Source organism: Tamandua tetradactyla, chromosome 3, assembly GCF_023851605.1.
Source record: "Tamandua tetradactyla isolate mTamTet1 chromosome 3, mTamTet1.pri, whole genome shotgun sequence".
NCBI lineage: Eukaryota > Metazoa > Chordata > Mammalia > Pilosa > Myrmecophagidae > Tamandua > Tamandua tetradactyla.
Genome location: NC_135329.1, coordinates 129,056,105 through 129,081,663, shown reverse-complemented (window position 1 = coordinate 129,081,663; position 25,559 = coordinate 129,056,105). Strand labels below are relative to the sequence as shown.

The 25,559-nt window shown below is 35.3% G+C and overlaps 1 protein-coding gene across 12 annotated transcripts in view; it reads right to left on the bottom strand.

Moving 5' to 3' along the window:
• PKP4 (plakophilin 4) overlaps positions 1–25,559 on the bottom strand; it is a 291,835-nt gene that overhangs the window by 90,718 nt on the left and 175,558 nt on the right. For 11 of the 12 annotated variants that reach the window (XM_077153913.1, XM_077153914.1, XM_077153915.1 and 8 more), the window contains one exon: positions 408–442. The exons of the other annotated variant lie outside the window; for it this stretch is intronic. In XM_077153913.1, coding sequence (XP_077010028.1) covers positions 408–442 — 35 coding nt within the window. The remainder of the gene's footprint in view (positions 1–407; positions 443–25,559) is intronic. 12 annotated transcript variants of the gene reach the window in all.

The following is a 25,559-nucleotide window of genomic DNA, read 5'->3' as shown; positions in this document are numbered from 1 at the left end:
AGATTTCAGGCGATGCTTCTGAGCCTGAGAAACACTGTGAAAAGAAAAACCTTGCGTTACATAAGTCATTAGCCAGCTGTCCCAGATTACACAATAATCTTTCTGAGGGCATCTCACTGTTTCCTTGTGACGGGAAAGAAACTTATTTCAGATACTAGGTTAACATTTAAAATGTTGCTGTTCAGTGCTTTACTTCCTGTATAGTTGACATATATGAATCTACTCAACCATGTTTAAAAATTAGGCTATTAAGAACTATAACTTCAAAGTACCCAAATATTTTACTATTAAAAGGTTCTGTTTGGCTTATTTTACCAGGAGGTAGAAATTAGGACAGCAGGCTATGAAATTGCTTTTTCGCATATGTAAAACTTCAGAAATTTTTTTTATGTAATGAAAGATCATACCTGTTGATCTCCAAGGAAATGACTTCTCAGTTGAGCTAGAGAAAAAAGGAAAAATTGAACATTTACTTCCTTTGTCATAAAATTTAACTGTCAACTTTATTTTACATATGTATATTTAATTTTCTCATTAAATAAAAAAAAAGTATAAAAATCTTAGACAAAATTTTAAAGTTATTCTTCTACTTAACCTTCCACATCAGTTTGGGATAAAAATGTATTTCAACTTGGAAAGGAAAGCAAATTGTAAGGCAACATAAGGGCTTCTTGAATGAGACAAAGAAAATAGCCCAACTAGCATGATATTCATGGTACTTATATGATATACTATACTTCTTTTTGTGATAATTAATATGAGAAACACAAATACTTTAAAAATAATTTAAAAATAGGCATTAAGAGGTCATTCATTTTACTTATTTCAAAAGAAGCCTGTAGGTACTACAATAAACACAAAAGTTAATGGGACCAGTTTTGAACTGGATGTGGCCTTATAAAATTAAATCATATAGTTAAACTTCACATCAAACATATAAATTATTAAATAAGGTCTTATAAAGCCAGGAGAAAATTTTAACTATATATATTTTCTCTACTTATACAATATCTATTTTAAGGACTTAAAAAACGTGTGCATAAAAACATTTTTGAAATATGTACTTGGTAACAGAGTCCAGCAGGAGTTAGAAACAGGGTAAGATAATGGGTAATTGAAGCTGAAGGGATACAGACTGTGCAACAGGACTAGATACAAAAACTCAAAAATGGACAGCACAATACTACCTAATCGTAAAGTAATCATGTTAAAACACTGAATGAAGCTGCATCTGAGCTATAGGGTTTTTTTTTGTTTTTTACTATTATTACTACTTTTATTTCTTTTCTCTATATTAACATTTTATATCTTTTTCTGTTGTGTTGCTAGCTCCTGTAAACCGATGCAAATGTACTAAGAAACGATGATCATGCATCTATGTGATGATGTTAAGAATTACTGATTGCATATGTAGAATGGTATGATTTCTAAATGTTGTGTTAATTTCTTTTTTTTTCTTTCTTTCCGTTAATAAAACAAACAAACAAACAAACAAAAAAAACATTTTTGTGTCTTCCTGGAAATAATAGCTCCCCACCCCCCGATCAATACAGGAAAGCATGGTGCTAAGGGGTAAAGTAGGATGACACAAGAACAGGCTAGATTGTTAAGTATTTATTAAATGCCAGATTCAACATTTCACATGTATTATCTCCTTTATATTACTCACAACAACCTTATGAATAGGTACATTGTCATCTTTATTTTATAGATATGGAAAGTGGCCAGTCTTATGCTAATAACTAAAAGAGGTAGGATCAAGCTCAGGATGGTTTGATTCCAAAGGCAGGGCTCCCAACTGCTGTGCAATTCAAGAGCACAGCTTGTGATCTCATTTTTGCATTAAACACACACACACACACACACACACACACACACACACACATACACACCATGCCTAGAAAGAAGTCTAAAAAAAATAAAAACTAAAGTGATAGCAGCTGTAACTTCTATGGGTTGAGAACCCCAAGGATTTTTTTTATACATGTATAATTTTTTTTTATGAAAGCAGGAAAAAAAACCCACATATTAAAGTATTTTTGAAGTGCTTTTTAAATCTAAGGAAAAGAAATGTGACTTTGTGCTTAAGGAAACACTGTAAAATCCAGTATATGGAACAGATGAAGGCCACAATCCTTTTGGTGTTAACAGTTCTAAGATTTTAAATTTCTGTTAACTCCTTAAAATTTGCCCCAAGGTATTAAGTGGTTAATGAAAATCTTGCTGATTGAAAACCCTACATTCAGTAAGAATTACCTGAACTTCAATTTTGTGTGTGATTTGCCATTTCTTTACCACAGTTCACAGTCCAGGACTTTGAACTGACATGCTCCCAATGAATGGAGTCAATCAGTTAATGCTAATATTCTCTAGCACCCTGGAGATGCCCTTTTATCTGATACACTTAAATGATTTCAAAAGGGACTGATGGGACAGAAAAAAATGGAAAAGTTGGTCAAATGTCAGTAATGGTACATTTGTTCTACTTCCGTAGGTAGGTCATCACATTCTTTATTCTAAATTTCAATTCCTCTTCAACCTGTTTTATGGTTTAGGTCTAGTATTTGTTTTTTAAGCAATGAGGCTGACATTATCCAACTATGATCCTATCAAAATGTACATTTTATGTAATATTGAAATGTAAGTTAAATCAAACTGCTATCTAGAAATGTTTAATATACCTCAAGTTTTCGGGAATATTGAAAGTTTAGCATCTTCTGAGTTTGAAACTTACACAAACATTAATGAGATATCTTTACAAGTTTCTTTTAACCTTGAAATTACATAGAATATAACTCATGTTAACTGCTCACATTGGTCAAGTGCTGTGGCTTTTGCTCACATCCTGTCTCAGTGCCTAACACACTGCCTAGCACTTGGGCACTTGCTTAAATATATTGTTGCAACACAAATTGTGAAAAAGTAATACTAAGTCATTCATTATTCTGAAAGATCCAGTTACTACTCTGCTCAAACAGGCCAACTTAATCTCCCTGAATCCAGGTAAGGAGCTCTTGTGTTCTAGGAGCTTCCATCGGAAAAGGGAACATATTTTGAAATACAAGTACTGAATTACCCATTTACCTATTATAACTGTGTTCCAGTGGAAAATGCAGCCACAATTTCCAATATCTTAATTAACAATAACCTTTTAAGATGCAATCTATTCATGAATTTGGGAATGTCTGGTTAGATAGTGAACGATAATTGAAAGCAAGTTCATAGTAAATTAATAAATCAAGGTAATTCATTTCAATGTGAGAAATAGTTTTGTTTCCAGGAAAGCACCAAGTAGTGCATTATTATAAAATTCTGCAGATTTGTAAAAATGAATTGTTTTCATTCCAGAAATGGTGGCAAAAATATCTTTGTTGGACATTTATGGTTGACCAGTATCTTTAAAAGCCCTCAATTACTTTAGTATATTTTCCCTTATTATAAAAAAAAAAAAAAAAAAATAGCCTGCCTGTAGTCCTCATAGGCAGATGCAGGCAATGACTGCAGATTCAAAAGCAGCCATGTAAGGGGGCACCGACGTATCCTACGTATCTGCACTGGCCCTCAGTGGTGGGAATGGACACACACACTCAGAATCAATTCCTCTTCTGCTTAAACAAGGCAGAGAGGACTCAACTGTTTGCAACCAAAGTCCCGACTGATAATTATAATTATTACAACTGAAAAACATACAAACAAGTCCTTTTAAAAGAGCCCATGTATCACTTCATAACCGTAAACCTGTATTTCCAACTGCATACTGGATATAACACAGGTCACATTCAATATCTTGAAACTCTTTGTTCCCAAGCTGGCCCCTACTTAGTTATTACCACCTATTCACTCAAATTAGAGAGCAGGGAGTCATTTTTATTATTTATTCACCCTGTTAGCATGCACACTCTGTGAGGGCAGTAGAGTCTGCCTTGTTCAGAGAGCATCCCCATACTCTAAGACATTATCTGGCATCTGGTGGGCACTCGAAACATAGACCTTTTGAATTCATTCCTACTATACAATACAGGCCTTTATCTTCTCATCCTCTTTTGGCCAGATCATTCTGTCAGTCTCTCCTGACTGGTCTTCAGGCTTTAATTCCTCACCCTTTCAGGCTTTACTCTATGTGCTACATAGTGAACACTCAAATCAGATGCCATTCTCCTGCTGATAATGCACAACAGCAGTACAGAGGATAACATTCAAACATTTTAGGATGGCACAAAAGACCTTCCACTACTCGGTTCCTTCCCGCTTGTTTATCCTCACTTTTTTTTTTATTTTGTAATAAAAAGGAATTGTTGTTTATTTGTAGGTAGTCTTTTTTTTTTTCTGAATATAGAATATTTGGGTTGTTTCCACCTTGGGGATTTTATGAATCAAGTTTTTATGAACATTCTCATATAAGTCATATTGTAGGCATACATTTTCATTTCTCTTGAGTAAATACCTAAAAGTGGAATTTGGTCATAGACTAGGTATATATTTAACATCATTAGAAACTGCTAAACAGTCTTCCAAAGTGGTAGTACCATTTTACAACCCAATTAGTGATATATGAGAGTTCTGGCTGCTTCACATCTTCATCAGCAGTTGGTGTTCAACAGTTTTAGCATTTTCAGTTGATGTAAAATGGTATATCGAGATTTTGATTCATAATATTCCAACATTGAGGACTTTAAAAAAAATAATAATTAAAAAAATTTAATGCACGAAATAAAACATTAACATATGTTCTAGTTTGCTAGCTGCCGGAATGCAATATACCAGAAATGGAATGGCTTTTAAAAAAGGGGAATTTAATGAGTTGCTAAGTTACAGTTCTAAGGCCGAGAAAATGTCCCAATTAAAACAAGTCTATAGACATGTCTAATCTGAGGCATCCAGGGAAAGATACCTTGGTTCAAGAAGGCCGATGAAGTTCAGGGTTTCTCTCTCAAGTGAGAAGGCACATGGCAAACACAGTCAGGGCTTCTCTCTCATCTGGAAGGGCACATGGCGAATACGGCATCATCTGCTAGCTTTCTCTCCTGGCTTCCAGTTTCATGAAGCTCCCCGGGAGGCATCTTCCTTCTTCATCTCCAAAGGTCGCTGGCTGGTGGACTCTCTGCTTCATAGTATCACTCTCTCTGAATCTCTCATTCTCTAAAATATTTCCTCTTTTATAGGATTCTAATAAACCAATCAAGACCCACTCAAATGGGTGGAAACATGTCGTCCCTTAATCCAGTTTAACAGCCGCTCTTGACTAAAACACATCATCCAGGGACATGATCTGATTACAGTTTCAAATATACAGTACTGAATAGGGATTATTTTACTTTTATGAAATGGGATTTATATTAAAACATGGCTTTTCTTAGGGGGCATACTTCCTTTCAAACCAGTACAACATAGATAATCAGTAATTCATAATATCATCACTTATTTATCATTTCTTAGAACATTTGCATCCATTCAGAAAAAGAAAAAGACAATAGAAAAAGAAATAAAATGAAAACATAAAAAAATTATACCTACCATACCACTTAACCCTCACTTTCACTGATCACTAGCATTTCAAACTAAATTTATTTTAACATTTGTTCCTCCTATTATTTATTTTTATTCCATATATTCTACTCGTTTGTTGACAAGGTAGATAAAAGGAGCATCAGACACAAGGTTTTCACAATCACACAATAACATTGTGACAGCTATATCATTATTCAATCATTCTCAAGAAACATGGCAACTGGAACACAGCTCTACATTTTCAGGCAGTTTCCTCCAGCCTCTCCATTACATCTTGAATAACAAGGTGATATCTACTCAATGCGTAAGAATAACCTCCAGGATAACCTCTCAACTCTGCCTGGAATCTCTCAGCCATTGACACTTTGTCTCATTTCACTCTTCCCCCTTTTGGTCAAGAAGGTTTTCTCAATCCCTTGATGCTGAGTTTCAGATCATTCTAGGGTTTTTCTCATCCCTTGATGCTGAGTCTCAGCTCATTCTAGGATTTCTGTCCCATGTTACCAGGAAGGTCCACACCCCTGGGAGTCATGTCCCATGTAGCAGGGGGAGGGTGGTGAGATTGCTTGTTATGTTGGCTGGAGAGAGAGGCCACATCTGAGCAACAAAAGAGGCTCTCTTGGGGGTGACTCTTAGGCCTAAATTTTAAGTAGACTTGACCTATCCTTTGTGGGGTTAAGTTTCATATGAACAAACCCCAAGACTGGGGGCTCAGCCTATAGCTTTGGTTGTCCACACTGCTCATGAGAATATCAAGAATTCAACTTGGGGAGGTTAAATTTCTCCCTGTTTTCACCATTCCCCAAAGGGGGCTTTGCAAATACTTTTCCACTCACTGATCGAATCACTCTGGGATTCATCGGGGCATCACTCTGGACAAACCAACAAACTCTCATGTCCTACCTGAGATTCCAAGTACTTATGGCATTCAATCAAACTATGTACATAAGTTATATTAGGAAATGCACTAGTCAAAATATAAATTTTGTACCAAATAAACATTTTTTCCTTTAGTCTCACACATAAGGTGACATTTTAAAATATTAATTATCATCTATTTTCAGCACCCTGCAGTAATGACATTCCTTTGTTCTTTCTTATGCAAAAACATTTTTAAAATTTGTACATGTAGTCACTATTATTATACACTAGGCATTCCTACATTATACCATCTCAATCTTTAACATCTATCTTTCTTTCTGATTTCATTTGTGCCCCCAGCCCTCCTCACTCTATCATTCTCACATGTAGCTTCATTCAGTGTTTTAACATAATTGTATTACAGTTAGGTAGTATTGTGCTGTCCATTTCTGAGTTTTTGTATCCAGTCCTGTCACACAGTCTGTATCCCTTCAGCTCCAATTACCCAATATCTTTCCCTATTTCTATCTCCTGATTGTCTCTATTACCAATGAAATATTCCAAGTTTCTTCACTAATGCCAGTTCATATCAGTGAAACCATACAGTATTTGTCCTTTAGTTTTTGGCTAGTGTCACTCAGCATAATGTTCTTAAGGTCCACCCATGTTGTTACATACTTCATAACTTTATTCTGTCTTAAAGCTGCATAATATTCCATTGTATGTATATACCACAGTCTGTTTAGCCACTCGTCTGTTGATGGACATTTTGGCTGTTTCCATTATTTGCAATTGTAAATAATGCTGCTATAAACATTGGTGTGCAAATGTCCGTTTGTATCTTTGCCCTATGTCCTTTGAGTAGATACCTAGCAATGATATTGCCAGGTCATATGGCAATTCCATATTCAGCTTTTTGCGCAACTGCCAAACTGCCTTCCACAGCGGTTGCACCATTTGACATTCCTACCAACAGTGAATAAGTGTGCCTCTTTCTCCACATCCTCTCCAGCACTTGTCATTTTCTGTTTTGTTTTCTGGTGGGTGTGAGATGATATCTCATTGTGGTTTTGATTTGCATTTCTCTAATGGCCATGGAAGCTGAGCATCTCTTCATGTGCCTTTTGGCCATTTGTAGTTTCTCTTCTGAGAAGTGTCTGTTCAAGTCTTTTTCCCATTTTGTAATTGGATTGGCTGTCTTTTTGTTGTTGAGTTGAACAATCTCTTTATAAATTCTGGATACTAGACCTTTATCTGATATGTCATTTCCAAATATTGTCTCCCATTATGTAGGCTGTCTTTCTACTTTCTTGATGAAGTTCTTTGATGCGCACTTATCCTCACTTTTTATCTCTCCCCTCCACAAACCCTATATTGTAGCCAGTTCTAATTACTTGCAATTCCCTTACATGCCATGCTACTTCACACTTGCAAGTCATTGTGTTAAGAAATTATATATGTAATTATAATTATATAAAGTTTTATATATATATGAAATACACATGCATGTAAAACCTTGACTAGCTCAAGAAATTAAGCATAATTTCTAACAAATTAAATATCACTTTGCAATAAAGGAGAGGGATCACTAGGATGACTTACTCTAGAAATTATTTTATTTATGAACAGAGCACAGGCATGTTCCACTGTCTACACTACCTATGAGCTACAACCTTCTCCTTAGAGACCACCAATCATCCCTCATTGTTGAGAGCTGATCATTTCTTCCTTTATGTCAAGACTGCCCAATTATTTATCTCCATTTTTTATTTTTCATCTGATTCTAATTATAGCATCTTGCCTTTTGTTCTCTATTACCACACTATGGCCTTCTTGAGGGTAAAGACTATGTCTTAATTCTATTTTCGTCTAATTAAATAAATTGAGTAGGATGCTAAATAAATGATAGCTGATTTTAACTTTTTTGTTTGTTCTTTTAAAGGTTGAACAGATAAACAGTAATTTTAAAAAGTGTCAAAGAGTCACATATGTGCCTTATTTTCGCTCTTTCTTTCTGTGATTTATAGAAATGGTATACAGTGCACACAACACACTCATGCATTCAGTAACTATTTGTTGACATTCTACTGAATGCCAGAATGTCATTCAGTAGGTGAAAAGAGAGAAGGTGAAAAACAGAGTGAAAGGGTGAAAAGAGAGAAAAAGTCCTTGCCTCCTTGTGCTTTCCACTGTCCTGTAAATCATTCATTTATAGTACCTGTGTGACTCTTAGACTGTATCTCATGGCCCTCAAAGGAAGAAGGGGGCAAGGGACTTTTGAAAGGTTGATCCTACAGCCAGAAACATATTACAGAAATTTGACATCAATGTCACAGGGCTCAGCAGTGTGCTAAGGAAGCATCCACATACATACATCTACAAGAAAGAACAAAATGCATTCAACATTTGTTCTTTAAAACAAAAGCTCTTCTTCTACTCAACTATTAAAAGGTTAATTAACTAGAATTGAGACCAGCCAGGTAAGAAAGGATGAAGGCTTGGAGGGGAGAAGTATGTAGTAATATGAAATGTACTGCTATATTTTGGAGTTTACCTCAATTCCCAGAGCTCAAAATTATAAAGGGCTGGGCATCTAGCCAATTTGGGAGATCACCAACATAATATTCTACATATGCAAGTAAACCTGATATAGCTCGCCTCCATTTTTTTCACAATCTCTACAAATCGTTGCTTAAACCAACCCAAATGAATAGTCTTATATGATCTACTTATTCCCAATTAAATGGCCTAAAAAAACAAACAATTTCTCTATTGTTCATGATAGTCTTTAAATGACCCTTAGATTTTTTTTTCCTTTCTTGAACAGAGGCAATTAACAGGTGAACACTCAATGATCATATATATATATATATTACTCTTACTACAAAAAATTTAAAAATGTATTACACACTTACACACTGCTGGCTTGACTTCCTTCATCTTTTCACTTTTGCATTTCCTATTAGTTTTACCATTTTGAGCTCTGATCATTAAGTTCTGAGAGCAATGCAAAAGTTCTACATTTCTTTGACACATGAACTCTTGAGCTAGATTTAAAGAATGGCTACATGTTCAGAAAGAATCTCAGTAGCTCTAAGAATTCCAAACTGTATCTCTCTATTTCTCTAAAAATTCAATACCGTCTTATTTCCAATTTGTGGTTTGCTTACTGTTCACTTATCATTTGCTATCAGTGGGCTTTATTATTCTACTAATCAAAGTTATTCTATTAGCAGATGTGTAGATTTTTTGGATTCTAAATTCATTGTCAAAACTTCTGGCAACTTACTATTGGTTTGTTACTTTTGAATCTATGGTCCTATTCTTTGTAAGACTACTTTTTAATTAATTACAAGGACCATTTCTCAGTTAAAAAGAAGAAAAGGAAACGATTTATTTGGCTTTTTTTGGGGGGGTGGGGGTGCGGGTGGAGGAGTGATGAATTCACTTTGCAATTACTTGACACCTAGTTATCCCCTGGGCATTACAAATTGCCTTTTAATGATTGATTCAGAATCCTCTTAGATATGGAAAATAATTCCCAAGTCCATATTTCCCATTATGCTTTTGGCATATTCTTCCCCAGGAGTCTGCCAAAATAACCACTTAATGACTTTCAAGTTTCAGTCTCTATGTGGAGTGTTACAAAATAAATTTAAAACAAACTACTTTATCTGAGCAATCCACTCTACTGAACATTTAAATTTCTATGTCTTCATTAATTATAGTTGGATTAAATCTTCAATTATGATATGGAGACATAACATATTTTGAATCTTTTATTTCTTTCTTGTATTGCCTTGCCTTTCCTTTTAATTAGTACATTTAAAATGTTGCCCAGTTTCTCTTTTAACGCATACATGAAACATTCCATTAGTTTCCTGTCAGTTTCTAAGAGAAAGCTCTTTCTCAGCTTTAGCTTTCCTCAATGCTCCTGAAAGTATGCTAAGTCCTTCTGACAGACTCAGGTCTTAACAATGCTTAAAAACATTCACAATGTAGGCATGTCAAATTTCTCCTTATTCTGACCCTCACAACTCTACTTTTATGGTTCTTGAGCCCATTTTATACTCATAACTGGAATGGTGAGGAAGTAGGGTCTAGGTGACTGAGATGGAATAGTGGGTTCTCTAATACTATGTATGAATCATCTTTTGATGTTCCAAGAACTCATACCACCGATCCAACAGGTAACTGAAGGTTACAACTAGTTTTGTTTTCCTATGTTTTGGAAACAGGAACCTCATCTGCTGCTTTTAGTTGGATAAGGACTCACTAGGAAATAAATACTTTGCATTGAACAGAGACTTACTCTCTGTACTTAGTGAGAGAAACTAAAACAGTTGGTAAAATTGAAATGTAATTAAAAAGCAAAATTAAATAATATATCATGATCATTTTTCCCAAGACAATTGTTAGCTCTTCATCCTTCCACTAAGGCTATTTGGATAAGTCAAAGACAGGAAGTTTAATATGTAAAGCTGATAATAAAGGTGAACTGTATTGCCTGGCTGAAGCAGAGGAGTGTGGGAAGGCAAACACATATCTTTACTCTCTAATGGGCTCTGAGGACCCTAGTTTGAAAAATCCCTAGTCTAGACAGTAGTATTCTGAAAACAATCCTTCTTGGTATTTAACTACATTTTAGGAGGCTTTTCCAAATTTATTGTCTTTCTCTCTGTTCTCAAACAAAATTACAAACACAAAAAAAATCTTCCTCCAAATTCATGGTTTTTCAATGACTGAGGCTCCTTTCTGTGCTCTCTTTACCATGGTATCAGACCTAGGAAAATTCTCTATGGGATGAGACTGATTTCCTTCTTCCTGACAAATGACCACTTATTAAATCTTCCTGACTTTCCATTTGGATAACCATATCTTCTGAAAGCTATTCCCAAGATTTTAGTAGCTGGGAAAAGAGAAAACATAGTAGACTCATAATTGTAGTTTATTTTTGCTATGTTATGACATCAAATTGCCCCTGAAAATGATGTGGACCTATAATTTGAATTAAGCAAGGCATAACAAATGAGAGAGGGCAAAGGGTGTCTTTTCGTAGATATTTAAATGATAGGAGGGTGATATTGAGGTTAGAGAAAAGAAAGGGCATGTGAATGAAAAAGGATGTCCTTCATGTAGGGTGCAGCTGCTCCTGACCCATCAACTACAGGACATGAGCCTTGAGTTTCCTTCTGTTAGTGGTGATGGATTTGCACTGACCCACTTCCACTCTAAACCCTCACCTGTGTGACCAACAGGCCAAGAGAACAAGAGGCCTACAGGAAGGCAAGGCCTGATACGTCATGGAACACAGGAAAGGTCAAAGGCCCAGAGTCTGACCCATATATTTCCCAATTAGTGATTCTTTATCTGAAAATGTCAGCTATGCTCTTGGATATACTTTAACAGTTTTTGTCTTTAAAAAATCATAAGCAACAAGGACAGCAAAGTATGATACAAAAATGCATTCTTGGTTTTCATTAGGTGCTAGTAAGTTCAGGGTAAAATGTTTAAATAGCCACAGTGGTGAACATTTTCAGTTTTGTTTTTGGTCCTATTAGACTTTCACCCTTATTTTTTCAATTATTCGTTCGATTTTTTTCCCTCATAGTATTCTAATTGTGGACTTGTATAGCAGCTGTCTAAAATTCATCCCAGAAAATGTTGAGACAAAGTAAATTCACGACCAGTTTTCTGAAATAAGTACTTTTACTTATTTGATGCACAGCAAAACATTAAAAAAAAAAGAGGAAATAATATAATAGCCATTTTAACAATAAATTAGCTTTCATGGGAACTACAAGTGAACACAATTTAGATGTTAAATATTCTTTGACAAAAGTATTTGTTAGTTCTTTGAGTCTATGAATAAAAGATTCAGAAGACCATATGGGAAGGGGAAGATCAAAAAAAGGATGTAGTACTAGACAAAAAATGAGACAAACAGTTCCCTCATAAATTATACAGGAAGCTTCACTTCTGTTTGAGCCCATTCCACAACAGGTGTTCCAACCAGTTAAAACACAGATCAGAATAGAAAGGTTTTCTAACATTTCAGGTGACATTTGAAAGAGTGAAAGCAACTGAGACAAAAATAATAAAATGGGCCCGCCCTCCTTCTCCCCCCTCCTCCCCCTCCTGCTCCGGCCGCTCTCCAACCACCACGGTGCCCTCTTCCCCCGCCTTCACCGGCTCCTCCACCACCAGGCTCTACAGCCTTGCCGCCCTCACCTTTCCTCCTCCAGAACAGCTACTGGGGGAGTGGAGATAATACAGAGCAGCTCCCGGAGCCATGAGGGAGAGCAAAGGGACGGCGTACCCCATCCTGGAACGGCTGACTATCTGGGAGAACCAGCTCCGGTGAGATCACCAAGGGGCACGGGCTTTCCTGGGTGGGACGGCAAGCGACCGGAGTCCCTCCCTTCCACCTTCCCAGGCCAGCTGGTAGAATTGGACAGGCGGTCCCCTTAGGCCGCGGCGGCTGGTGCCCCCACCACACGAGGCCCCCCGGAACAACTGAGATAGTTGGGTCGGAAATCCCCAGACTGCGGAGAACAGTGACCGGGGGATCCCTTCCAAACACGTGACTCCCCCGTCGGCTGGGAATAGTGCACTCTCCCGGGCTGCGACAGCTGGCGCCCTCCCGCCACGCTTGGTGCCCTGGGCTGACTAGCTAATTCGGCCGGACGCTCTCCTGTGCTGCGGCGGCAGGTGACCCTCCCCGCATTCGGAACCCCAGGCCGGCTGGCATTCTTCCAAGATGCTTCGGCTGCCGAACCTCCCCTACGGCGAGAATTTTCCAGAGTTAAAGGACCCACAGCAACTTTCACTGGTGGAACCCGTAGACAAACGTGTGCCACGAGCGCCACCTACTGGGCAAGATAAGAAAAACAGAACCCAGAGATTGCACAGAAAAATCTTTCCACCTGTGGGGTCGAACACCCAGGGAAATCTGACTAAATGCCCAGACGTCAGCAGAAGATAACGGATCACGCTCAGAAAATTGAACATATGGCCCAGTCAAACGAGGAAACCAATAGTTCAAATGAGATACAGGAGCTGAAACAACTAATGCTGAATATACGAACAGAAATGGAAAACCTCTTCAAAAACGAAATCGATAAATTGAGGGAGGACATGAAGAAGACATGGGCTGAACATAAAGAAGAAATAGAAAAACTGAAAAAACAAATCACAGAACTTATGGAAGTGAAAGATAAAGTAGAAAAGATGGAAAAAACAATGGATACCTACAACGACAGATTTATAGAAACAGAAGTAGAATTAGTGATTTGGAGGATGAAACATCTGAATTCCAAAAAGAAACAGAAACTATCCGGAAAAGAATGGAAAAATTTGAACAAGTTATCAGGGAACTCAAGGACAATGTGAACCGTACAAATATACGTGTAGTGGGTATCCCAGAAGGAGAAGAGAAGGGAAAAGGAGGAGAAAAACTAATGGAAGAAATTATCACTGAAAATTTCCCAACTCTTATGAAAGACCTAAAATTACAGATCCAAGAAGTGCAGCGCACCCCAAAGAGATTAGACACAAATAGGCGTTCCCCAAGACACTTACTAGTTAGAATGTCAGAGGTCAAAGAGAAAGAGAGGATCTTGAAAGCAGCGAGAGAAAAACAATCCGTCACATACAAGGGAAACCCAATAAGACTATGTGTAGATTTCTCAGCAGAAACCATGGAAGCTAGAAGACAGTGGGATGATATATTTAAGTTACTAAAAGAGAAAAACTGCCAGCCAAGACTCCTATATCCAGCAAAATTGTCCTTCAAAAATGAGGGAGAAATTAAAACATTCTCAGACAAAAAGTCACTAAGAGAATTTGTGACCAAGAGACCAGCTCTGCAAGAAATACTAAAGGAAGCACTAGAGTCAGATACAAAAAGACAGAAGAGAGAGACATGGAGAAAAGTGTAGAAAGAAGGAAAGTCAGATATGATATATATAATACAAAAGGCAAAATGGTAGAGGAAAATATTATCCAAACAGTAATAACTCTAAATGTCAATGGACTGAATTCCCCAATTAAAAGACATAGACTGGCAGAATGGATTAAAAAACAGGATCCTTCTATATGCTGTCTACAGGAAACACATCTTAGACCCAAAGATAAATATAGGTTGAAAGTGAAAGGTTGGGAAAAGATATTTCATGCAAATAACAACCAGAAAAGAGCAGGAGTGGCTATACTAATATCCAACAAATTAGACTTCAAATGTAAAACAGTTAAAAGAGACAAAGAAGGACACTATATACTATTAAAAGGAACAATTAAGCAAGAAGACATAACAATCATAAATATTTACGCACCGAACCAGAATGCCCCAAAATACGTGAGGAATACACTGCAAACACTGAAAAGGGAAATAGATTCATATACCATAATAGTTGGAGACTTCAATTCACCACTCTCATCAATGGACAGAACATCTACACAGAGGATCAATAAAGAAATAAGAACCTGAATATTACTATAAATGAGCTTGACTTAACAGACATTTATTGGACATTACATCCCACAACAGCAGGATACACCTTTTTTTCAAGTGCTCATGGATCATTCTCAAAGATAGACCATATGCTGGGTCACAAAGCAAGTCTTAACAAATTTAAAAAGATTGAAATCATACACAACACTTTCTCGGATCATAAAGGAATGAAGTTGGAAATCAATAATAGGCGGAGTGCCAGAAAATTCATAAATACATGGAGGCTCAACAACACACTCTTAAACAACAAGTGGATCAAAGAAGAAATTGCAAGAGAAATTAGTAAATACCTAGAGGCAAATGAAAATGAAGACACAACATATCAAAACTTATGGGACGCAGCAAAGGCAGTGCTAAGAGGGAAATTTATTGCCCTAAATGCCTTTATCAGAAAAGAAAAAAGGCAAAAATGCAGGAATTAACTGTCCACTTGGAAGAACTGGAGAAAGAACAGCAAACTAATCCCAAAGCAAGCAAAAGGAAAGAAATAACAAAGATTAGAGCAGAAATAAATGAAATTGAAAACATGAAAACAATAGAGAAAATCAATAAGACCAGAAGTTGGTTCTATGAGAAAATCAACAAGATTGATGGGCCCTTAGCAAGATTGACAAAAAGAAGAAGAGAGAGGATGCAAATAAATAAGATTAGAAATGAAAGAGGAGACATAACTACTGACCTCACAGAAATAAAGGAGGTAATAACAGGATACTATGAACAACTTTACGCTAATAAATACAACAATTTAGAAGAAATGGACAGGTTCCTGGAAAGACATGAACAACCAACTTTGACTCAAGAAGAAATAGACGACCTCAACAAACCAATCACAAGTAAAGAGATTGAATTAGTTATTCAAAAGCTCCCTAAAAAGAAAAGTCCAGGACCAGACGGCTTCACATGTGAATTCTATCAAACATTCCAGAAAGAATTAGTACCTACTCTCCTCAAACTGTTCAACATAATCGAAGTGGAGGGAAAACTACCTATGAAGCCAACATCACCCTCATACCAAAACCAGGCAAAGATATTACAAAAAAAGAAAACTACAGACCAATCTCTCCAATGAATACAGATGCAAAAATTCTCAATAAAATTCTAGCAAATCGTATCCAACAACACATTAAAAGAATTATACATCATGACCAAGGAGGATTCATCCCAGGTATGCAAGGATGGTTCAACATAAGAAAATCAATTAATGTAATACACCATATCAACAAATCAAAGCAGAAAAATCACATGATCATCTCAATTGATGCAGAGAAGGCATTTGACAAGATTCAACATCCTTTCCTGCTGAAAACACTTCAAAAGATAGGAATACAAGGGAACTTCCTTAAAATGATAGAGGGAATATATGAAAAACCCACAGCTAATATCATCCTCAATGGGGAAAAATTGAAAACTTTCCCCCTAAGATCAGGAACAAGACAAGGATGTCCACTATCACCACTATTATTCAACATTGTGTTGGAAGTTCTAGCCAGAGCAATTAGGCAAGAAAAAGAAATACAAGGCATCAAAATTGGAAAGGAAGAAGTAAAACTATCACTGTTTGCAGACGATATGTTACTATATGTAGAAAACCCAGAAAAATCCACAACAAAATTACTAGAGCTAATCAATGAGTACAGCAAAGTAGCAGGCTACAAGATCAACATTCAAAAATCTGTAGCTTTTCTATACACTAGTAATGAACAAGCTGAGGCGGAAATCAAGAAACGAATCCCATTTACAATCGCAACTAAAAGAATAAAATACCTAGGAATAAATTTAACCAAAGAGACAAAAAACCTATATAAAGAAAACTACAAAAAACTGTTAAAAGAAATCACAGAAGACCTAAATAGATGGAAGGGCATACCGTGTTCATGGATTGGAAGACTAAATATAGTTAAGATGTCAATCCTACCTAAATTGATTTACAGATTCAATGCAATACCAATCAAAATCCCAACAACTTATTTTTCAGAAATAGAAAAAACAATAAGCAAATTTATCTGGAAGGGCAGGGTGCCCCGAATTGCTAAAAACATCTTGAGGAAAAAAAACGAAGCTGGAGGTCTCGCGCTGCCTGACTTTAAGGCATATTATGAAGCCACAGTGGTCAAAACAGCATGGTATTGGCATAAAGATAGATATATCAACCAATGGAATCGAATAGAGTGCTCAGATATAGACCCTCTCATCTATGGACATTTGATCTTTGATAAGGCAGTCAAGCCAACTCACCTGGGACAGAACAGTCTCTTCAATAAATGGTTCCTAGAGAACTGGATATCCATATGCAAAAGAATGAAAGAAGACCCATCTCTCACACCCTATACAAAAGTTAACTCAAAATGGATCAAAGATCTAAACATTAGGTCTAAGACCATAAAACAGTTAGAGGAAAATGTTGGGAGATATCTTATGGATCTTACAACTGGAGGTGGTTTTATGGACCTTAAACCTAAAGCAAGAACACTGAAGAAGGAAATAAATAAATGGGAGCTCCTCAAAATTAAACACTTTTGTGCATCAAAGAACTTCATCAAGAAAGTAGAAAGACAGCCTACACAATGGGAGATAATATTTGGAAACGACATATCAGATAAAGGTCTAGTATCCAGAATTTATAAAGAGATTGTTCAACTCAACAACAAAAAGACAACCAATCCAATTACAAAATGGGAAAAAGACTTAAACAGACACCTACCAGAAGAAGAAATACGGATGGCCAAGAGGCACATGAAGAGATGCTCAATGTCCCTGGCCATTAGAGAAATGCAAATCAAAACCACAATGAGATATCATCTCACACCCACCAGAATGGCCATTATCAACAAAACAGAAAATGACAAGTGCTGGAGAGGATGCGGAGAAAGAGGCACACTTATCCACTGTTGGTGGGAATGTCAAAGGGTGCAACCACTGTGGAAGGCAGTTTGGCGGTTCCTCAAAAAGCTGAATATAGAATTGCCATACGACCCAGCAATACCATTGCTAGGTATCTACTCAAAGGACTTAAGGGCAAAGACACAAACGGACATTTGCACACCAATGTTTATAGCAGCATTATTTACAATTGCAAAGAGATGGAAACAGCCAAAATCCCCATCAACAGAAGAGTGGCTAAACAAACTGTGGTATATACATACGATGGAATATTATGCAGCTTTAAGACAAGATAAACTTATGAACCATGTAATAACATGGATGGACCTAGAGAATATTATGCTGAGTGAATCCAGCCAAAAACTAAAGGACAAATACTGTATGGTCCCACTGATGTGAACGGACATTCGAGAATAAACTTGAAATATGTCATTGGTAACATATGACATATGGGTAAGACAATGGGTAATTGAAGTTGAAGGGATACAGACTGTGCAACAGGACTAGATACAAAAACTCAAAAATGGACAGCACAATAATACCTAATTGTAAAGTAATCATGTTAAAATACTGAATGAAGCTGCATCTGAGCTATAGGGTTTTTTTTGTTTTTGTTTGCTTGTTGGTTTGTTTGTTGTTGTTGTTTTTTACTATTATTACTACTTTTATTTCTTTTCTTTATATTAACATTTTATATCTTTTTCTGTTATGTTGCTAGTTCCTCTAAACCGATGCAAATGTACTAAGAAACAATGATCATGCATCTATGTGATGATGTTAAGAATTACTGAGTGCATATGTAGAATGGTATGATTTCTAAATGTTGTGTTAATTTCTTTCTTTTTTTTTTCTTTCCGTTAATAAAAAAATAAAAAATAAAAAAATAAAAAAAAAAATAAAAAAATAAAAAAAAATAGTAAAATGGCTCAACATAACACCAGGCTCTTTCCCAAAAGAGAGCATTCTGTTGTAACCTAGGAATAGCTGGACTATGGGAATTACTTGTGTCCATGGTCTATAAAACCCTCCACAGGTGAAGAAAAAAAAGGGGAAAAAACTTCTTTTCAATTTAAAAGGCACAAAGTGAAAGACATCACACACAAATATACTCTTTTATTTTAGAAATGCACAAAACAATTCAAATCTTACATTTAAAAATAAAGCAGGCACTGGTAAGGAATTGTTACCAGTTCTACATGGGAATTGTTCTACATGGGATGGAACACAGAGTTAACACAGGACTAAGCGGCAGAGATCCGTACGATGAGCTACTCATGTAAATAGCTTTATGATCATATTAGTAATTATAATAGCTTTGTTTATGATCATACAATTTAATTTTGTATATTATTTAGGATTTACAATGCTTTGGAAAGCCTATCTAAAAATCCTCTTGAAAATAATTTTAAGATACCATAAGCTTAAATACAATTAAACATTTGTTACTCATGTAAACAATCACACTGATGTGTGGCTAAAGAATGATCTTCACTTTCTGTCCCCTGATTATTCAGAATAAGAATTTATTTTTAATTTTTAAAAATAGTAAAGTCTCTATTTTCTGAAAAAAAAATATTCCCACTATGGGAATAAGAATAACATCTCATACCCACTATGGGTATAAGATTAACATTTTTCTTAAATACCTTCTTCGCTTTTTTTTAAAAATTATGTTTCTCCCAGTAACAACGTTTTTAGTCTTGATTCATGCACAAGCAACAAACACAAATAGCTGTTTTAGGGTTTCAGGAGGAATAAATTCACATGTGGATACAGTAGATATCCAGGATGATCAATAGCTGTCCTGGAAAAACGACACAGTCAATGTTTGTCATGGTATATGCTAGGTCTAGTAAGACATCCAGAATGTAGGAAAATGATTCTAGAATGTTTGAAATTCTACCTGAAAGCTTTCATGGGTTCCATATTACCCTTATACATCTTGTTTCTTCCTTTTTTCTATTTATCTCATAAACATTGATAGAAAGAATTTCCAAACTACTGTATAGTGGAATGGAACAGAAAAAAATTGAATGAGAAGGAGTGAGATGAGTATAATGGAGGATGATCAGGCAAAGTCACTTAAAAACAGCATTCTTGATATGCAGTGGATGATTTATAAACACCATTCAGTGGTTGAACAGGTACCTTCCATGGCCAATAGACCAGGCAAGTGGTTGGTCAAGATTGTTTTAAATCCATAGCTCTAATATCCAATATTCTTCTTTTGAGAAGCACAAATCCAGAGTGGAACAATGACTTGCAACATGAGAAGAGGTGCAGCCAGCCTGGTCTGTTCTTTGCAAAATTTTCCGCCCCTTTTCAGCCAATGATTTTTAGCAGTCCTTGATCATCATTGTTCTAGATCCATTATTTCATTAGAGGTTGCAAAATCTGCCCAAGATTTTAACTTCTAGACTTAATTTTACTATGCAATTCTGTAAGATAATTTCTGCCATTTTTTTTAATGTTCATATGAAATAAAACACAACGCTGTTTTACTTATTACATACAAATAAGTCTCTACTGAAAAGATTTTGCTACTGTTATTCAGAAAATATTTACATATCTGTATTTTGTACTTCTTAAGTATCAGTTCTTGTATCATGGTGGATAATCTTACTTAATTTTCTCTGTGACACAAGTAGACCCATTACTGAGAACATCACTAAAGCTGAGGGTAGATTACCCTTAAATTGACTCAGATTGGCCCTGAAGCAGAGAGTACACATCATAGGATCTTAAAATTGACTGTTATTTGTTCTTTTCCAGTTAAAAAAAAAAGGCTAGAAGAAATAAATACAAACCTACATCCTGCAGACATTCCTCCTTGGGTTATAAACAGTCCATTAATGCAAACCAAATGTTATATCTGAAGTCTCTGATAGTGGCTGAAATGTGTAATTGTTTAATATAAGATTTTTAGCTGTGAAAATCTATAGCCTACAGGTTTTCTTTTTGTCTTCAGTTTTACAGTGTTTTTTTTTTTTAACCCCTCCAGTGATTGTAAGTAACACAACAGTAGAGTAGAAAAATCTATGCAAAAAACAGATTAGATTGATTTGTTATTAAATACACTGAGAAGCCTCAGGGAAGATAGCTATAATAACAATTCAGACTACAAAGTCTGACAAACTTGTCATTTTGGTCCCCCTAGCCCCGCTTCTTGGCAGACATGCCATGTTCATTTTCACTGCAAACAGATTAACTGCTAAAAATGCACTAATGGGTGGCCCTCACTTTTAGGTGGATAATCTCAATTTCAATTTCCTTTTACATATATCTTGGCTTACAAATGTACAGGGAAGTAGTTCTCTTATGGGTTAATGTAAAGTTTCATCATTCATATGACTCTTTACTCTTTGTGTCCTTAAACTGCCAAATGATAATGAGAATGTAAATTTAACACCTACCTTCCTTAATTTTATCATGCAGATTAAAGTGATTAGATGAAGGGAAGGTAAACTTTTTGCCCTAAAATAAACTGCAGAAGGAGCATTAGTAGAAAGAAGTTTTTCAAGGCTATTTTCTAGAACTTCTGAATTAATATCTACATGGCTTCTTAAAACATCTCTGTGTTCAACCAGGAAGAAAAATAGTATCCATACCAGTTTCTGTCAAGAAGAGAGACAAAATAGTGGCAAAGAAGTTGGGGCTGAGGGACAGGAGTTTCACAATTGTCTTTGCATAGAGAGCAGGGTTATTACTTAAGACTCCGTGCCTTTTTGGGGTGGTAGTAGGGCAAAGCAGAAGTAAGTGGGGTGCTTAAGTCTTCCCAAACCACTTCTTGGCAACCCAGGAGAAATACAAGAGAATAACACCATCTTTAGGGATAAATGCCATCTATGGATAAGATATTAAATTCAGATGTACAATAATAATCCAAACCAAACCAAAACACATCACCACCATCAATAACAAAAACGAAACCCTCTTGAACAGCAAGAAGGTAATGGGCATAAAACATTTATGAATACAGTGTCTTACATGATAGGTGCTTAATAGCTATTGTTTCTTTCCCTCCCATATACTTATAAAGATGTGTTTTCACCTAAGGATATAAGAATCAAAGACACCAAGATAAGGCTTCCTGGGATAGAGCCAAGACAAACAATGAAATCTGATGAAAACAGCACTTTTCATAAATCTGAAAATACTAAAATATAGGCAAATATTTGATGTTGTTACTAAGGCGCTTTGATAGCTGGTTAGTTATTTACAATAGCCTCTCCTGCTAGACTGGAAATTTCCAGACTTTCGAATTTTTAATCTCTGGAAAAAAGCAAAGGTATCCACATTTAGAGTGAATTTGGGGAAAACATGATAAACAGTTGCAGAAAGAAATAAATGAATTGTCACAAAACCATATGTGGAAATAGGACAAGAAAGTAACGTTAGTATTTTGTCTGGGCTTTCACCTTCCCTAAGTTGCAAATTTGGAAAATTTAGAATCTATTATATATTGTATATAGAAGGTTGTTTCTTCTACCTACTTGTCATAATACTAAAAGATCTATAATCTTAAAAGAAATTAATATGGTATTCTTTGTGCTATAATGTACTTTATTTAAATAAATTTTAGCTTAAAAAATAACTGACAGAACCAAAAAGAATAAGCCAATCTACTCATAAGCACAGATGAGGAAACTCAAATGGGCCATAAACATTTGAAAAACATACTCAGCTCCACTAGTGATCAGAAAAATGCAAAATAATATGAGATAATGTTAGATCGACAAAAATTAAAAAGGCTGCCCATTGTAAATGTTGCTAAGAAAATAACTTGGAACTTTTTTACATACTGCTTGAGAGGGTACAATTGGTAAGTTAACTTCAGAAAGCAATTCAGCAAGACCTAGAAAGATTGAAAATAGGGTATTTATTATGACCCAAATATTCCACTTCTAATGAAATATTAGAATTCATTATTTCAATTAATTCACTGATCATTAATTCAATATTTTCAATATTCAAAAATTCCAGAATCTTGCAAATTCACATCAAGTGATGCGTTCAAGAAGGTCACTGTTGCATTCCTTACAACAGTAAAAAGTTATCATGTAACAATATAATGGCAAATTTAGGAAATAAACAAGATCTACATAGATCAACGCAGATACATCTCAGATACTAAGTAGTAAAAACAAGATGCAGATTCACACAGATTTTATTATTAATGGATGTTAAAAAAGAATTGGCCACAGATTACTCTGTGTATGATATAAAAGTACACAGTGAATTGGAAGATTACCCACTAGTGGTTAGCTACAGGGAAGGGTGAATGGGACAAAAGAGACTTCTTTCATAAGAAGAAAAACAAATATGAATTGTTAAACATTTTCAATTTTGGGTGGTGAGAATGTCAATTTTTGTTAGATTATTTACTGTATATCTTAGTATTTTGATGTTTCTCGAAATAAAGATTAAAAATACAAATAAAGTACAAATTTGCTAGTAGCAATAAAATACAGAATTTATGAGAACAACCATCTTCTGGATGGAAAGGGACTGAAATAAAGGCTCAAGTCATTCATTTCAGATGGGTTCACCTGGAAGCAGCTCCCTACTGTCTGATTTCTACTAATTATTGCAAGTGTAGCCCAGTCATCTCTCAGTACAGGGTAGGGTATGTTAAAAGGCAAAGACTCCTTGGGTTCAAACCCCAGCTCTGCCACTTATTTGTTGTATAGACAAGCTGCTTAATCTCCCTGTGTGCCAGTTACCTCATCTGCAAAATGGGGAATGATGAGTATACCTACTTAATGTCTGTGAGAATTAAATGAGTTATTATAAATATTACACTCAAGATCATGTCTAGCTCATAGTAAGTAATTGCATCAATCCTCCAGCCATTAAATGATCACATACTGAGAGTTCACCATGTGCAAGCTATTCCAGGGACTGTGGGAACACAATGATGATGAGGAAAAGAGTTGAGAGAGGCACATGTATCATGGAAATTAAGTTGGAAAGTGAAAGGGCCATAAGAACTCAAGATATAGCATTAGGGGAATTGAGGAAAAAGCAGAATCTTGTGCTGACATAAGTCAGTGAAATCAAGGAAACGTACAGCCATATCCATATCTACAGTATACAGCATAACAGAAGTACTGTTGATCTCTATTTGCTCCATAAAATAACAGAATATTATATGTTAACAAAATGTGAATAATTTTGAATTCTGGGTGGTTCTTGCAATTTTTAAATACTATTGTCTTTATTTCTTAATATTTAACATCTTTTTCAAAATAAACAAGATTAAAAAGTATAAACAAATCCCAAAATGAAAGTAATAATAAATTATAGGATTTAAAAGCACTATTGCTTTATGATATGATAAAAGTAACTACCAATTCCTATAAGACAGTAGATCATCTTGAAATATCTATATGGCCTAGATGAATTACTTTATAATTTATCAATATATACGCATGGTTAAAATAAAACAAATGACTAACAGTGGATGCTAGTAGCATAATTCTTAAGTATTGACTCGATAATTCATCATTGTTACATATTTTAAGAATAGTAATTACAGAATGTGAACTATGAAAAATTACAGAAAATGAAATAATGTTATTTTAATTAAAATGGCTCTTTAAAAGATAATTAAATAATGGCACAGTACATATATTTTAGATGCATGGGCCTCTGAATTTTAAATAGTATTTTCCCTTCATTAATTAGGAAAATTAATACAGCTGGGCTGCCTCCATATTTAACTTTTAATAGTCTTATTAAAGATGCAATTATTTAAAGGAAAAGAGTTTACCTTTCCTTCAGATTAAACAGTCTTAATCTGTAACTTTAATGGTAACTACAAACTTGGTTTTTTTTTAGTGGCTCTTCCGAATTCCAGATCATTTAACATTTTAAAATGCTCAGTTTAAGAGAGATGTAATTTATTTTAGAATATTTACTTGCTATGAATTAAAACATTTTATTGTATAATGTTCTAGGTTCATAAAAGATTCCATTATTTATGGAAACTATTTGACTTAAAATCCAAATTCTACACAGTCACACTCTTAGTTTAAAATAGATTAGCTTAATGGAATACTGGTTGAATGATCTTGGGTTCACATGCCTTACAGAAGATTTAGTTATACAAGTTTAAATCAGGTGGGAGGAGATAGTAGCCATTTGGATTTGTATTTCCCAGATGAAACTGGCTTGTGTCTGAAATTATTTGTGACTGGAATGGCAATAAGTAGTAGCAATTAAAAATGGCAATAAGAAATAGTTCTTTTGGAAAAAATGTGGCTGTAAATTGTTCCAAATAAATAACTTCCTTGGAGCTGCAAGTCAGCCACAGGCTACTTTTCTATCTTTTAAATGCGAGACACTACTGTATTTACTAGAGGAGCTGCATCATAAAAATTCAGCACATCACTAGATTTGCTTATAAGAGCATCCATTTAATAAAGATTCATTGCCAAGATCCTAAAAAGGGTCTCTTATTAATTACAGTCTAATATTAACTATTTATTCTTATTCTCCATTTTGTCTAATATGAAATGAAGTCAGAGAACTTATATTTGTTTGACCAGAGAAAGCCACTTGTGACCAAATATAACACTAAGAAAGGAAATTGATGAACTATACATATTCTGGGATGAACGCTACAAGATTTTCAAACAGCTTTACCTACTATGCACTTAAAAATAACTGTAAAATGCTAGAAACAAAAAGACAAATATTATCACGCCTCATCCACATGGATTAACTATAATACACAAACTCAGAATTAAAGTAAAGAGCATGGGTTATCAGGTTGGGGACTACTGCAAAGGGTCCT